The sequence below is a fragment of the Carassius gibelio genome, chromosome B21, assembly GCF_023724105.1.
Source record: "Carassius gibelio isolate Cgi1373 ecotype wild population from Czech Republic chromosome B21, carGib1.2-hapl.c, whole genome shotgun sequence".
In the NCBI taxonomy this organism is placed as follows: domain Eukaryota; kingdom Metazoa; phylum Chordata; class Actinopteri; order Cypriniformes; family Cyprinidae; genus Carassius; species Carassius gibelio.
Genome location: NC_068416.1, coordinates 14555682 through 14570563, shown reverse-complemented (window position 1 = coordinate 14570563; position 14882 = coordinate 14555682). Strand labels below are relative to the sequence as shown.

The 14882-nt window shown below is 39.1% G+C and overlaps 2 protein-coding genes across 4 annotated transcripts; one reads left to right on the top strand and one right to left on the bottom strand.

The window, feature by feature from the left end:
• Window positions 1-27: 27 nt before the first annotated feature.
• On the bottom strand, window positions 28-8609 carry rin1a (Ras and Rab interactor 1a). 2 transcript variants are annotated; one of them, XM_052587461.1, is made up of 11 exons: window positions 8463-8609; window positions 5168-5356; window positions 4961-5075; window positions 4673-4745; window positions 4487-4578; window positions 3402-3967; window positions 2827-3328; window positions 2425-2733; window positions 1694-1825; window positions 1360-1526; window positions 28-1272 (listed from the first exon to the last, which is right to left on the bottom strand). In XM_052587461.1, the coding sequence occupies exons 2-11, from the start codon at window positions 5354-5356 to the stop codon at window positions 958-960; spliced, it is 2460 nt and encodes an 819-aa protein (XP_052443421.1). In that variant the 5' UTR covers window positions 8463-8609; the 3' UTR covers window positions 28-957. The 2 variants fall into 2 exon arrangements, with proteins under 2 accessions (XP_052443421.1, XP_052443420.1); XM_052587460.1 differs by lacking the exon at window positions 8463-8609 and adding an exon at window positions 7768-8019.
• rbm14a (RNA binding motif protein 14a) lies at window positions 8392-14825 on the top strand. Of its 2 annotated transcripts, none has more exons than XM_052587464.1 (4): window positions 8392-8530; window positions 9308-9671; window positions 9752-10607; window positions 10930-14825. In XM_052587464.1, the coding sequence occupies exons 2-4, from the start codon at window positions 9323-9325 to the stop codon at window positions 11204-11206; spliced, it is 1482 nt and encodes a 493-aa protein (XP_052443424.1). In that variant the 5' UTR covers window positions 8392-8530; window positions 9308-9322; the 3' UTR covers window positions 11207-14825. The 2 variants fall into 2 exon arrangements, with proteins under 2 accessions (XP_052443424.1, XP_052443425.1); XM_052587465.1 differs by having other exon boundaries at window positions 8524-8645.
• The last annotated feature ends 57 nt before the right edge of the window (window positions 14826-14882 follow it).

The window sequence follows — 14882 nt, the reverse complement described above, 5'->3', positions numbered from 1 at the left end:
GATTAGACTAAAATTCCAATACCTCAAAACTTACCATCTAATAAATACGATATTTCCATAATTGGTTAGTTAATCATACATTGTACATTAGAAAATACTAAAAAATTATAATGATAATCTGAGAACAGAGAGTTGGAGTAATGAATCCAGTCATTAATAACCAATTTATGAGATTATTAAAGCAACACTAAAAATTTTGGCGCTCTAGCGGTTAATAAACAGAACTGCACGCATCCTGCGGAAGAACATTCTGACCGGAGCTTCTTCTTCAAGTTTGTCTATGGCGATTTACGAAGGTATGTGTTACTCCGCAGCGGTGACGACACCGAACAGGCTACAATAGTGCAAAAATAATCACTTATGATAAATGTACCGTAATGATTCGCGATAAGACAAAAAAGCGGGTTGGTAGATGAATTTATGATGTACTCGCACATTATATACATTTAGCAAATTTTTTACAAAAAAGTTACAAGCAAATTTTTAAGCCCAAATAAATATTACACAACACCAGCTAAACACAATAAATAATTACCAGCAATGGACACTAAACAGGTTGATTTAGCATCTTACAAAATCTACAAACTTAAAAATAAAGGTTCCAAAACGAGGGCTTGCAGCAATGCCATAGAAGAATTCTTGGTTCCCCGAAAGAAAAACAACAACTTTTTTTAGTGTGTAAAGAACATTTTCATAAACTAAAAAACATTTTTAATATGAAGAACATACTGTTTAATGGAAAGGTTCCATGAATGCCAACAAACAATATTTATTAGAGGTGTAATCTAATCTTACAGTCAACATTAAAAGGATTCAGTGGAAAACACCTCAAATGGTTACTGAGCTCCATTATGAGGATATTGTTATTTCATCAGCCTTTCTTTGACAAATAAGGCATGCTGCATAAAATGCAGAATTGCTTTGACCTTCATGTGTTGCATCTGAAAAAGTCCCATATTATGAAGCCGCCTCTGTCAGATCCACCGCGCTCCCTCTGTTCAGCTTCTGGGACCTTTCATCCTGACTGGACGCCTGGTAAATAAGAGGAACCCCACTCACACCCATGCTCTGCAGGTCTTGAATCTGGGTGTTAGGCGGGAGAGGCGTTAACACCCCGTCTCTCCTCCAGTACAGGCTGTAATCCTCCGGCCGGTCCACTCCAAACTTCACAGCACAGAGCTGAGCCATAGCCTCACCATTGAGCGCAGTCTTCCACATCAGAGTTTTTACTAAGCTACTGTCACCATCTTGAAACAGCACCTTTATAAACCCCTGGAGCACAGAAACAAAACGTGTTTTTTTTGGACTATACTTGCACAGTTAGAGTAGATGTGTTATGTTCAACCAAGTGTATCTGACCTGGTGCAGTTTGTTGTCTTTCTGACTTGTGGTTTCGTTGCTCCGACGCCGGCTCCATTCTTTCAGAGACGCTCTGGCCTGGTTTGTAAGGCCGTTGGGTGGCACATCCTCCGGCTGACTTTGAATCAGACTCAGACTGGCATAGACACTTGTCAGATAGTAACCCCCTTCAAGAGAATTAAGCGTGAGTCTGGGTGAGAGGATAACACTCACACTCAAAGTTTACCAAATGTAAAAAATTTAAAAGTTAGGTATACATATTCATGTATTGATTAGCCTTGTAACTCAAAATTACATCTGAGTGCAGTGTACATGGAGCTGTTTGTGTCCATACCTTCTCCTGTAAGCCAAGAGCTTTCCAAAAGCTCCATCATATACTCCACTTCCAGAGAAACCTCTGGCATATTGCACAGCACCATCACATATGAGAGAACAGGGAGGAAGTCATCTGCACCAAATTCCTGCCCTGTTTTTAAGAACATAGATAAATGTTAGATGATGACTAAGGTAATCTAAATGTAAATATTTGGGAAATTAGCATGTCAAATTCAATATCCAATATGTAAAATCAGCCAATTATCAATATGTTAACAGTATATTGTGCCTCCCTACTGGTTACACCTACACAATTATACTACCATTTAAAAGTTAAGGATGAGTAAGATTGTTATTAAATTTTTTTAATTTATAATTTTATTCAGCAAGGATGCATTAAATTGATCAACAGTGACATAAAAGACATGTATGATGTTACAAAGATTTCTATTTCAAATAAATGCTTTTGAATTATTATTATTTATTTTTTTTAATCGATGATAAGAAATGCTTCTTTAGCAGCAAATCATCATGTTATAATGATTTCTGAAGAATTATGTTACTCTGGACACTAATGTAAATTCAGCATTGACTTTTAAAACGGTCATTTTAAATGTTAATAAATTTTAAATGTTAATAATTATTATTACACAACTGTATTATAATAATATGAATTTATGAATAGTAGAGTAAGTACGAGAATAAATCCACACATGTAAAATGAACCCGTGTTATTCTAGAAGTCCTTACCTGATTTGTTTTTCATGGTTTTGTAAATGAGTTTGCAGATCTGCAAGACCAGCAGCACTTTGTCAATGGGTGAGTACGCCCGCTGCATTAGAGTCAGCTTGTGCTTAATTTTCTCAATACCCTGGGCATCCGGAACGCCCACCTGCACCCCAAAGAGCTTCTGTGGCGAGGCGTCTTTGGCTCTTTGCAAGCTGTCCATCATTCTTTGTAAGGAACCATCTTGTTTGTGCAGGGTCCGAAGAGCCGCATCAATCTGAGGCTTCAGAGGTTTCAGCACACAGCGGAACATGGCCTTCTCCAGTGCTTGGTCTGCACACAGGAAAACATTAATATATTTCAACACTTAACTTGGTGAAATGATACAGACAGCATTATTAAACAAAATCACACGGACTCAAATACCTTTTTCATTCTCGGTCAGAAGAGTTTCTATTGGAGGTTCCAGCTCTCCACATTCCAGAAGGAAACCTTTGGCCTGATTGATGAAGAGACGCAAATCCTGCAGCAGCTGTACAGCGGAGGTCAAGCAGTGGGGCTTCAGCGCCTCTCTCTGCTGCCTCAGGAAGTCCTGAACCAGAGCACCAAATGCCATGCGACGGTCACGAGACAGGTCCTCCACCATCCGCGCCACTCGCTTCTCTGGGGCGAAAAAGGATATGAAGGCGGCGCTCATTTTGCGCAGAGCAGACATGGACTTCCTGGGAGGTGGCATGACGGGGTTGCTAGTGCCTCGTATGAGGGGAGGACGTTCGGGACTCTCCTCCGTCTCGTCGAGGCTGCTGAGGGAACTGCAGCTGTCCAGCTCACTGAGAGACGGAGCATGTCGCTGTTCCAGCACAAGTCTATCGTCCTCTTCCTCCTCATCTTCTTCCTGTCCTTTCTGCTCCAGGACTTTTGGCAAAGCCTAAAAACGCAAAGAGGCAGTTATTAATAACTCAGAAATTAAACTAAAATGTCTCATGATATAGGTTCTTTACCTTCTGAAGAGCTTTAGGTATCTGATAGTCATCTTCTTCAGCGGTGGGAGAAAGAGTAGAGATGACCTTGGCTTTCTTCTGTGATGAATCACAAGGTTTCATGTAGTCGGAGGCTTCCTCCACAGTCTTTTTGAATTCTTCCTCACTGGCCTGAACTGCTTCAGGTGGGGTCATCGGCTTTGCAGCTTTCAATCTGGCTTTGCATTTGGCTTTAGCCAGTAATGGCGGGGGAGGTGGTGGGAGGACAGGGGGTGACGTGGGGCCCGAATTTTCAGTGGAGACACGCACCTTGAAGCTGGTTTTGAAATGATGACGCCTGCGCATGGTGTTGCGACCTGGGTAGTCTTGTAGGAAAAGAGGATTGACAAAACATAAACCTTTGCCACACCCGTAATCTAGTTCACAGGGTCTCCGTGTTTGGATCGGACAAAGCTCCTGGAACGGGGTGGGGTTCGGATTGATGGGCGTTAAGCAGTCTTGTGGGCTTGAACTTGGAGGAACGAGTTTGTCAGTGGCTGGAGGTTCATTACGAGGGCCCCGAACATTTAAGTGGGAACTCCAGAACTCTGTTGAATACAGAAGAGCATTGAAATCAGGAGATACATATATTAAACATTAGCTGAAATTTACGAATTGTAAAAAAAAAATTGTATAACCTGGCTAATTTCAAAAAATGTTATATCAGTTATTGGAATTATATTGGCTAATACTGGATACTACACTTCCTCTATTTTACTTTAAGTTAATCTTCAATATTAAATTGAAGCAGTAAACATTAAGTGTAAAACACACACACACACTCACACAAAACACTGCAATGTTTTTGCAATCAAATTTAATTGATTTTTACAAAATTGTGTAAATTGTTAACATTTATTATGTGTGTGTGTGTGTGTGTGTGTGTATTTAATTTACTGCTTTCTATTTGAAAATAATGTAATTAAACTATAATATATTGTTGTGATGGCAAAGGTGAATTTTGAGCATCAATACTCCAGCCTTCATCTTTCTAACAAGAAGCAATGATCTACCATGCCTTACAGGACCTGCATTTCATTTCAACAGACTATGAATCTTGTACCTACCCACACCCATATGAGAGATGGACTCCAACTGTTTGTGTGAAGAAGCCTTGGCAATAGCTTCAGGCAGCTCCAGAGTGAAAGGAAGAACGTCCCTGCAGATAAATGCAAATCATGAAATAGAAATGTCATATTTGGGGAGTGCCATGCTGTTGTTGTAGATACAAAATAGTAAAGACTAATCCATACCGACTAACACAGTAGAAGGCAATGAGTCTGCACAGGTCTGGGAAACTAATAGCAGAGCTTTCCAAAGAGAAGGCTGTTGATAAAAAGGCAATAGTTTGAGTGGACAAAAAAAAAAAGCAGAATAATATGACTGAATGATACTAATCTTAATGTAACATGTATTTTACATGCAATTTAAATATGTACATTTTTCGTCATTTTTCTTAAAGACGTATTGCTTGTTTTCACGTAGGACATCAAGCTTAACATATACCTCTATACTGTAAAACTGTTACCTTTCAAACTCACCTGAGTCTTCTTCTCGGATGACGACCTGTTTGAAGAAGGACGGCATGCTGTCGTCTGCCAGCCGGACACACAACATTTTTTTCTGCGATGTACTGGACTTACGCACCAGGAAGGTCTGCAAGGTATCAAGAGTTTACAAAAATGCTTTTAAAGTTTGTTGTAACCGTCTGTTTTTAAAACAGATGGTGGTTCGGATGTGCTGCTCACCCCGGGGGGCTCACGCTGAAGGATGTGTAGAGCTGTAGCCGAGTTAATGGAGAGCTGGAGCCACACAGGGTGCGTCAACAAGAGCCGGTCCAGTACACTGATGCTCCTCAGGGATCCTCTCTGTGAACATGTCCGTCTCTCCCCCACGGGCCGAGCTTCAGGATAGTCGTAGACCGGGTCGTCCTGCATCTTCAGAACAACAGCAAGATTTCAACTCCTTTGGCAATGAATCTCTGTTTCTCTTATTTGTGGATGTTTGTGCTGGCACATGACAAAAAAACAGGAAGCTCTGACCACTTCAAGGGGATGTTTTTAGGTCAGAGAGTCTTACCGTAAATTATTCATGCACACATCTAATATTTTGCCACTGTTTTCCTAGAATGACTATTTTCAGCACAATCATGTGCCTACTTATTCCTTCCGACCGTTGCTCTTCAACGGCCGAGGGAAACTCCTCGATGACACGGTCTTTCTCCTGGCCATGTGAGAACCATGTGTCTCAGTATGACTAATAGCACATCTCTACTGTTTTTGTTCTGCATTCATACAGACCATTCAAAAAAACACTTGCATTGTTCTTAAAGACGACACAACAGAAGCGTCATTTATTCCACACTTTACGGAAAGTGAAGAGGAACTGAAATTAGTGCAAAATTCAAGAAGTGTGTAATAAAGGCGTTTTATCACTGAAGAGAATCTGTCCTGTTCCGTTAAAGATAATAATAATGAAAATTGAAATGAAATTGAATGATTGTTTCAAAACTACACTGATGCATCTTATATAATGAACACTCTAGTCTCTAAAGCTAGCACTAAAGTAACTTGTTCACTAGTGGAGTGAGGTTGGGTAGCAGGTTGACTCTGTGTGGGCCAGTATGGAATACTTTTTTGGCAAGAGCCAAAGGCTGCTATGGGAACGGAGGCTTACATATTCCACTGAGCATCCCTACCCACGGACACACACGCCTCCACGGTTAAAATTTAGGAACGGCCATCTACCAAAACTTCATGCTCCTAGATTCCTCTGAGAATTATGTTGGCAAAAAAAATAAAAATAATAATAATAATTTTGATGTTACATGGAATATAAATAACATATGTACTTATTGTATATATATATATATTTAATGAAGTGCTATATTAAAACTTTCCTCTCAAGGGACCATTTGGTTCCTTGAAAAAAAAGCCCACTGAATGTTGTCGATTCATGAGTAACTTTATTCAGATTTAATCCCGAGACATGTCTTTAATAATAGTTTATCATATTATTTTAATAAGTCTGCTTATGGGTCAATAATAAATAAAAATGAGAAATCTTTAAAAATACATTATTTTGGTGTAAACACAAAATACTTGCACCTTAAATACATCAGTGTACACAACTGATTTAGTTTTTTTTTTTTTTTTTTTTGACGATGTTTTATAATGGAGTGTGTTTTATATATTTTTTAAGGTTACTCTATGAACAAAATGGGTCTTTCAAACAAATATATTAAAATATTTTAAATAAATATATTTTGTCACATAACATCAAAATGGATTTATGAACTGGCACACTACTTTCGATTTAGTTCACAAAGGTATATCAAATATTAATATTTCAAATAAAATTGCTTCACTGTTTTATAAGAAACAATAAGAGATTGATGACTTAAAAAAATTAAAAAATCAGCACCGTGAACATTCTTATTTAGTTTCAATTTTGTTTTATAGTGCACGTTTAAAAGGATGGCTGACCAAATTGCTGAAAACAACACAGAACAAAGTTGACCATTCCAATGGTGAATATGGGGTAAATGGAAAACTACAGGGTGTAAACTGCAATCTTGTGCAGGGTAAATAACTGCTGCCTCATTTACTGGAGTCTCGGCATGAGGAGAGCAAGTCCAGACTGGAGGGAAAGAAGCCTTTAAGCATGCACTGGGAAGGAGCTGCTGTTATCTCCGTTTTGTAATGCAGGTTGAGGTTTTTTAAAAAAATTTGCCTGAGCAAGATATTTTCAGTAGCCTAGTTGTAACAGTATTACAGCAGTACATTTATATACAGTGGAGATATATATATATATATATATATATATATATATATATATATATATATATATATATATATATATATATATATCTGTTTATTTGCAACATGGCACAGTACACAGTAGTTTTATTTCAAAATGAGCCGCAATCATATTCGAGGCTAGAAAAAGGTATGTACAGAATAATATAATTCACGAATAGTAATTAACTAATAATTCAGCAGTAATAATAGATATCATTATAATAATAGTCAATAACATAGTAGTTAATAGGATAGTAGGTCTAGAGAGAGAGTAACTTACAGTAGAAATAAATCGTGACATGCGAGTTGTCACGTCTCTTGTTATTTAATAACGAAGCATCTGTCAAAAGTCATTAAACACTTCTGTCATATATATATATATATATATATATAATCTGCATCTTACTCACGCTTCGTGACTGCGCGCAACTTCAGTCTCTCTTTGAAGGTTAATATTTTACTGTATTGTACTGTAAATGCCACATGGCACTAAAACATAATCAAAACCAAAAACATGCTACAAGCTATAGAGAAGAAGAGTCACTTACCTTTGTTTATCAATCGCTGTTATTCAAAAAGAACAAATAACACCACTTCGTGATTGTTCCCAAATTGTCAGATTGATAAACATGCTCTGAAATACTTCTGGAAATGTGGAAAGTCCAGGAGGTATGTAATTAAAGGGGAATGCTGCTTGTTATTTTCCTTTCCACACGCTTGAAAAGATGTCTAGAGGCGTCAGTATGAAACTGTGATTCACACTGTCTATGTTTCGTCTTCCCACACGTGTTTTACAGAAGAGAGAGTTTCTCATACATGACAAGTTGCTTCACACCTGGTTTTGCGCATGCGTTGTTTTGACAAACAATATATTTCACAGTACGTTCATATTCCATCAAATGTCACGAAAATATATTCACATATTATGTTTAATGAATTTCCAGTTCATGCATGAATCCTCAACTCTTTAACTTATGTCTATCTGGGTGTATCCCGTTAGGTATTTCGAAAAACATTATTTAAAAAAATGTATATATATATATATATATATATATATATATATATATATATATATATATATATATATATATATATATATATATATATATATATATATATATATATATATATATATTATTCTCTATGAAATTGTCAACTTTGCTTAAGAAGTGTAGGCCTACTTTATAACCTACTTTATAACAATGACAGAGTGCGGATCCTTCCATCCAGTATTTGTACTCACACGGACTACACCAGAGGAACACCACCAAACAGTCGGGAAACGGATATGAAGTCTCTCCGTCGCGTTAGGTAAGAGGGTAGACAAAACGCTTTTGTCTGTTGGATACCATAGTGCTGCGAATTAGTTACTTCATTAGCATTTGCTCGTAATTTTGTTTTACCCATTCCCGGTATTATTTTAACAGTGAGTTAGACCAGCGATCGTTTTTTGTATTTCCTTGTTTATGGCTGCTAACAAGCTAGCGCGTGGCTAGCAAAGTACGCATGTGCTAATTATGCGATGTTAGTGCCTTTCAGGCTTATATGACCACAAATAGTGCGTCTTATGGGGTTGACAGGTGCGAAAATTTAGAGGAAGACGATCAAAGTCAGCTGGCTAACAGTATGCGTGTAAATCACCGACAGTTGTCATTCGCTAAACTCGGTGAGCTCCGCGCTTTCTAGAAACGACGGCGCAGCGCAGATTATCAGCGCGTTCCCGTGACTGGCGGGCTAGCAATTGGCTTCTAAAGCAACTATAATAATAGCAATAATGGTCGGAGACTTTGTTTTTTCTTTTTGCTTGTGTCTTATCACCCTTGTGACATAAAGAACACTTATTTACATAAAAAAAGGAAAAGCAGCTACGTGGCTGTTCTGTTTCAACAGCTCACTTCTATTCAATGAAACTGAATGTAAAAGAAGCGCGCGTAATTCGAATTGCGGTGTTTCAGTGTTCCTTATTAAGCTCAGCCAATTCAACACATGTTTGATAAGCCCTCCTTGAATTTAAGAGCCGTTTGGTTTTAGAACGAATTAGGTCTTGCCGCCAAAAAGTAAGAAATAAGGCTTGTTCCCTATTTTTAGGTATTCTGGGGTGCAATGGACGACAACAACGCAGTGAAGCTCTTTGTTGGGAATCTGGATTTGGAAACCACACAAGATGACCTAATAGCACTTTTTGCCCCTTATGGAGAAGTGGTGCACATAACTGTACTGAGGCAGTTTGCCTTTGTCCATCTGCAGGGAGAAGGGGCTGCTGACCGTGCCATCCGTGATCTGAATGGTCAAGAGTACCACGGCCGGAGCCTTGTAGTTGAGGAATCCAAAGGGAGGCCTCTCAATTCCACCAAAGTATTTGTGGGGAACCTGTGCTCTTCCTGTTCAGTTGAAGACCTATATGATCTCTTCTCAGCTTACGGCAAAGTGCTCGATTGTGATAAAGTAAAGAGTAAGTATTTGTGTAATGCACCTGCTTCGTATCAATGTGTATTTCTTGCCGTTAGATAACATTGACGTGTTTTCTTGCAGCAAAACCCTCCTCATTAATAGGCTACACTTTTGTGCACATGGAGCGCAAAGAGGATGCAGAACAAGCCATTGAGGGTCTTCACGGGACCTTGTTCATGGGGCGTCCACTTGCAGTGGAACTCTCAAAGATACAGCCGACCACAAACAAGGTCCCATGTGCCAGCTGCGGTGCACATGGCCACTTTGCAGGAGAATGCCCGATTAACAGGCCTTCAATGGAGCACCACCAGAGTCAGGCTGCTGTCTTGGCTGCAGCTGCTGCTGCTGCTGCCGGACTTCCCCTTCAGGTGCAGCAGAGTGTCCACAACTCTTTCTACAACACTGCGAGCAGTGACCCAACGTTTGCAGCTCTGAAAGACTTGACCACTTCCAGGGTTGATGGCAAACCTGTCAGTGCCGCAGTCTATGGTGCCCTGGCGAGTCAAGTCTACAGTTCTGTTGCAGACCAGGTGATGAACACGATGACGAGCCAAGCTGCGGATGGCTACCCCACGGAAGGAGATGCTCCGCCGGGCGCCAACCCTACCGCTGGTAACCCTGCCTATGGAGCGAATTCCTCTATGTACAGTGCCAGTCCAGCTTATGGGACCATGGGAGGCACAGAACCTGACCCCCAAGCCATCTTTGAAGCCGCTAGGGCACGATTCTTTGAGCAGGGACAACAAGTGCTGGCCGAACAGCAGGCAGTGACCAAATCTGACCGAGACCGAAGTCCAATACGGCGTGCGGCCCCATTACTGCCTGATCCAGTTCCCCAGCAATTCTCCCAGGTGCGTCCCAAACGACGGGCCCTACTCCCAACACCTCCTGGTGGTCCAGAACTACCTGCAGTTAAAAATGGCGACCCAATTGCAAGGTAACGGCATCCTAAATATTTGGCAGCATAAATAATCTGTATGAAGATGGATATAATATTTTTTTTTTTTAATCATAATTAAATATTATGTACCAAAAGGTATATATATGACACATACACACAGATGTATGTTTAGGTGTGTGTGTGTGTGTGTGACCCTAGACCAAAATACCAGTCATAAGGGTCAGATTTTTTTAAATTTCAATTGATGTATGGTTTTGTTAGGACAATATTATTTATAGATATTGATTTAAATATATGGAAAACAATATTTATTGTTTTGTCATCAAAGCACATCTTAACTCTCCTTTCTCCATACAAGGTGCTATGCCGAGTACTACCAACAGTACCATCAATACCAACAGTACCAACAATACCAGCAATACCAGCAATATCAGCAGTACCAGTACAGCTATCCACCGCCGCCACCCCCTCAGATGCCCATGATGCCTCCAGGCCCAATGGATGCACAACAGATGGCCGCCCCTGGCACAGCTGCTTCACCAAGAGTGTATGAGCCAACTCCAACACACAAGGAGTCCCTCCTACGCCGTCCTGATTACCTTCAGCAACACACATCTGAGTCCCCATATCGATAGCCCTTACCACCTTACAAGTGTGTGCACGCGTGTTTGGTTGTGAAAATGTGTGCGTGTGGCAAATTTGGTCCTACATAAAAAAAAAAAAAGAAACTAGAGGAAAGGGATTAATTGAATTATTACTGTTGCATCAAACCCAGATATTGTAATTTTGCAGTTATCTTTCCCCCTCAAAATGTTAAATATCTCATTATGTGCAGAATGTAGACGTTTACATGGCCATGAAAGTTTTGATTCTAAGCGACTTTCAATTGAATTTTTTTTTTTTTTTTTTTGTAAGTGCTCAGAATTACATAAGCCGCCACTTTTATAGATAAAATACTGTTTGACTTTGTCGGGTCCGACATTCTCTGAAGTCAAATGACTGTGCCTTGTGAAAATGAACCTTTTTTGTGTATAGACTTTTGTAAAACCAAGTACTTCAGGTCAGGTGCAGTTTTATTAAATTCATGGTTCAAAAAAGGAGCAAGCCTCAGTCAAATATCCTAATCCAAATTGTTGTCAGCATATTGTATTTGGCTTGGACTGATGTTAAATTTCACAGTGACTAGGAAGACATAGCATAGCATAGTTTAGCTAGACTGTGCAGAGGACCTGTGGGAAGTCTGTGTGTGTGTGTGTGTGTGTGTGAGAGAGAGAGAGTGAGAGTGAGAACACAATGTTAACTGATCCATTTGCGTACACATTAACACCACAATCACATACACATCAGGCCTTTTTCATAAACTCCTATTTGAGTGAGGAAGGGCAGGCATTTGGGCATATTAAGGTGAATCCATACCAAACAAATCCACAAACCTGTACTTAAATGCTCTTAACCCTTGCCTCACTAGTGCAGATGGTTATACCTGCCCAGTTTGACAATATTAAAACTGATATTAAAATCATCTTTTGGAGAAGATCAATTAAATTAAAATATTAGATCCATTGCAAAAGGGACGAGTTTGTCAGTTGAAAAGCATATTTGTTCTAAATGTTTTCCATTCGGATGCCTCCACTGACTCCGAATGAGTTCGAGGTGTCATTGCTAAATAGCAAACAGAACTGGTTTTATAGTCTGCCAGTAGCGATTATGCATGTTTTTGCAGGATTTAAAGTGCAAATGACTGCCATCTCTGGCTTTGCATCCCTCTCTTACATGGACCGAATACTTGGAAGTATTGACTTATAAGTATGGGTGGAAACCGCTCAAATGACCTTAAAAGAGAATGAGGATTTTACGTTCTTTTTGTTTCTTTTGAAAGTAGCCCCATGCAATTACGATTATGTTTGTCTGACCATTTATTTTGTTCACATTTACATTAGTCTCAATCGTTAGGGTCATGTGAATTGATTTCAGGGGCTTTGGGATGGAAACACTTAGGATGGGGAGTGAGAACCCTGTTCAGGCTTGACATAGCTAGTTAAAGCAATTGGTTCTAAGAGTTGGGTGGGGGGGTGAAGTGCTTCATACAATTGTATTTTTTTTTTCTTAAGGAGAAATATGTTGTCCCAGTTCATGAGTATTTTAGGCAATTCAATTAAACATTCATGTTATGACATTATAAACCAAAAGTGTGTGAATAATTCATCCAGGTTAAAGTCCATGTATCTTTTGCTAGATGTTTCAGTCTTTTATGAAGGGAATCTTCCCAAAATTGCATAGCATCTGCAATGGATTTTTGAAGGGATGTAGATGTTATGACAGTTAGGGAGCTTCCCTTCAGATAGCCTTCAATGCATTATGATTGAAATTGGAAGGTATGATCAAAAGAATCTTGTTTAATCATGTTATGTATGTCCTCTTTTCCTAGAATGCCCCTCAGGCAGTCTTCAGTCTTTCATTCCAAAGAAATATGGTGGGGTACACACACAAATCACAAAATTAGCACATGTAACCCATAATTTCACCACTCTACATCCGACTTCATCTCTTTACGTAAACCTCACAGGCAAACATCCTCTGTAGTGTTAATGTTCTTAATTTGATGTGTGATAGAATGCAGATGGAAAGGTTGTGGTGGTGTAGCTTTTTGCAGCACACCAGAGCTCCACACAAATTATTCTACACATTAAATTATTTGATCTATTTTGTATTATTATAAATAGTACATGTTTCTTGTTGTTATTACTGCTGTTCCAGCCACATTTTCCCTTTTGCTAACTACAGCTATAATGGCTCCCGGGTCTCAGGACACCAAGTTGAGCTTGACGGGGAAGAGAATTAGCGCCCCGCAATGCCTTGGACGTGCTCCCCACTAAGGTAAAGCCATTTGACCCCAACCACGCCTGCACCTCGATTATACACTTCCCCGTGATCATAGCACAGCTGTTTAGAGAAGCTCACATCAGTTTATACTGACAATACAGTCAACACAATGGGGAGGGCACTTGTTTTCTGCAGTGTGGTTGGATTGGTGCCTATTGAGGGGGATTTTTTATTTTTAAATGGCCTGGAGCAGTAGAATCACCTCTTTCAGCTTCGCAAAATGCTCATGGTTTTTGGTATTTGGACAGAAGAAACCTACTTACTGCATTATTCATATTTATAATACTGACTCTTTTGGCACCAGATTCTTATGATATAAGGTTTTAGTGCCTTTGAGGTGTGTTTTCTCGCAGTATGCTCTCAAGATGAGCTGGAAATAAATTCCAAGTTTCCAAAGGTTTTTTTTGTTTTTTTTCTTCAAACAATTTGAGGGAAGAATGGCTGACATTTGCCTTGGCTTGTTCTCTGGCATTTAGTCTTTTTGAAGCACTTCCAGTTGGCGAGACGAGGCGCTTCAACTGTGCTTTGAGTACTTAAGAAGGTTGCAGAGATGACCAAAAGTAGGGCAATGGTCTTGTAGGTGAGTAACCAATGCGTCCAGCTCACATCCACCTCAACTTTATGCCTACTGCCACAATTTCAGCCTCACAAGATCATTGATCTCAATGCAACACTGATTTCAGTTTGCACACTTAAGAAAAGGGTCCATCTGTTTTCTTGCCAAATTTAGACTTTTGACTATTGTAAGGATTATGTTTTCCTCCATTCTCTCAGGGTAAGAATTGAGTATGATTCAATATGTTCACAAGTGAATGTAACTAATCTTTTTCAGTTTAACCTAGGGACAGTCTGCTATAAATGTCCTAAAAAACATTTAGTGAGTGTTTGTTAAAGGCATGCCTATTCAGTCACTCCAAACATAAGTTAAAACATGTTACTGTCTATGATGACCATTTTTAGAAATCAGTTTATTCATTCCCCTAATTTTCAACAAGGCTTTAACCTCAAATCTCTTTAAAATTTAGAACTGCCACTCCTTACAATTCTGTGTGTTGATTTTCTGTCTTACAATCTTCCAGTGAGATAAAGCTTCACCTCTAATTTAGAGGTGCTTTTTAAAAAGTTAGACGGAAGCATTACTTGTGCATAAACTATGATTGTAGGTCAACAAGAACTGAAATACTCAATGATTCAGGGATGTTTGAGTATCATTGATCTTTTTCTCTAGGTCTGAATGGGCAACATTCATTGTGGTTTATGTGATTTGTCAAAGTCAGAGGGATCTAAAGTTTTTTTTTAATTTGCAAACTGGCTTTAGTGCCATGATATTTGTATTCTCTTGTGAAGTTCAATAAACGATGCTTAAATCAATTTATTTGGTCTTGGTTCTTTTTTTTTTTTTTTTTTTTTTTTTTCTATGTTAATTTT